Raw genomic sequence first — 1,167 nt, 5'->3', positions numbered from 1 at the left:
GTTGAAAGTTTAGACAGTTGAAAGTTTAAAGACTGCTGAAAGTTTAAAGACTGTTGAAAGTTTAAAGACAGTTGAAAGTTTAGACAGTTGACAGTTTAAAGACTGTTGACAGTTTAAAGACTGTTGAAAGTTTAGACTGTTGAAAGTTTAGACAGTTGAAAGTTTAAAGACTGTTGAAAGTTCAGACTGTTGAAAGTTTAAAGACTGTTGAAAGTTTAAAGACTGCTGAAAGTTTAAAGACTGTTGAAAGTTTAAAGACAGTTGAAAGTTTAGACAGTTGAAAGTTTAAAGACTGCTGAAAGTTTAAAGACAGTTGAAAGTTTTTTTTTGACTGTTAAAGAAAAGTCAGGAGCTGCTGAAAGATTGCTGAAGAGGCTAAAACCAAACATTTGAAGTTAAAATGATCAGAACAGCAGGTAAACTTTGAAATGAGCACTCTGGAAGTGTCAGGATGTTAGCCACTCCCAGCTAACTGATTCTGCAGCTTTAAAGCTCTATCATGCAGTGTGTCTAGACTCACTGTAAGACTCCAAACTTGTCCATGCTGCGTTTGAAGTCATCCTTGAACTTGACAAACTTCCCCATGTTGTCCTCGTCTTTTACTGTCTCCAGCAGCGGCGTGTCCACGAAGGCGGGACACAGGACGTTGATCCGGACTCCGTAGTCTCCGTAAGCCGAGGCGTCCTGAGACGAGACGGGTCAGGACCGCTAACGTTTGACTCAGAGTTTAACCCCGTGTGTTGGGACTCACCGCCATGGCTCTGGTGAAGCCGATGACTCCGTGTTTGGTGGCCGTGTAGACAGGCTGATGGGGGGAGTGAAGGAAGGCTGGAAGGACAAGAGACACATTTAGACCAGATCAGATTCTGTCCACTTTCTGTCCCTTTGGACATCAGCTGCTTCAACATGATGATGCAGGTCAAACTGCAAAAGTTTTCCATGAGCAGAACTTTGTTCTGTGTTCCCTGCAGGGCCCAGTCCAGGTTCTGATGATGGAAGTCCCCCTAAGGACTCACATTCTTCACTAAAACCCGTCCATGTTTGGACATGTCCAACGGAGGAATGAAAGACATGATAAGCTGCTGAGGACATATTTTATCTGCTGATCTGTCCGTCACACACACACACACACACACACACACACACACACACACACACACACACACA

General features: G+C 43.5%; 1 protein-coding gene across 1 annotated transcript in view; it reads right to left on the bottom strand.

The window, feature by feature from the left end:
• The window catches only part of hpgd (15-hydroxyprostaglandin dehydrogenase), a gene marked incomplete at its 5' end in the record, with an annotated part of 3,500 nt that extends 2,672 nt beyond the window's left edge, over positions 1–828 (bottom strand). Inside the window, 2 exon segments of the mRNA XM_014000582.1 lie at positions 521–684; positions 752–828. Of these exon segments, the coding sequence (XP_013856036.1) occupies positions 521–684; positions 752–828 (241 nt within the window).
• Positions 829–1,167: the final 339 nt, after the last annotated feature.

The sequence above is a fragment of the Austrofundulus limnaeus genome, unplaced genomic scaffold (assembly GCF_001266775.1).
Source record: "Austrofundulus limnaeus strain Quisiro unplaced genomic scaffold, Austrofundulus_limnaeus-1.0 Scaffold3362, whole genome shotgun sequence".
Classification (NCBI taxonomy): Eukaryota; Metazoa; Chordata; class Actinopteri; order Cyprinodontiformes; family Rivulidae; genus Austrofundulus; species Austrofundulus limnaeus.
This window is presented reverse-complemented; position numbering and strand designations above follow the sequence as displayed.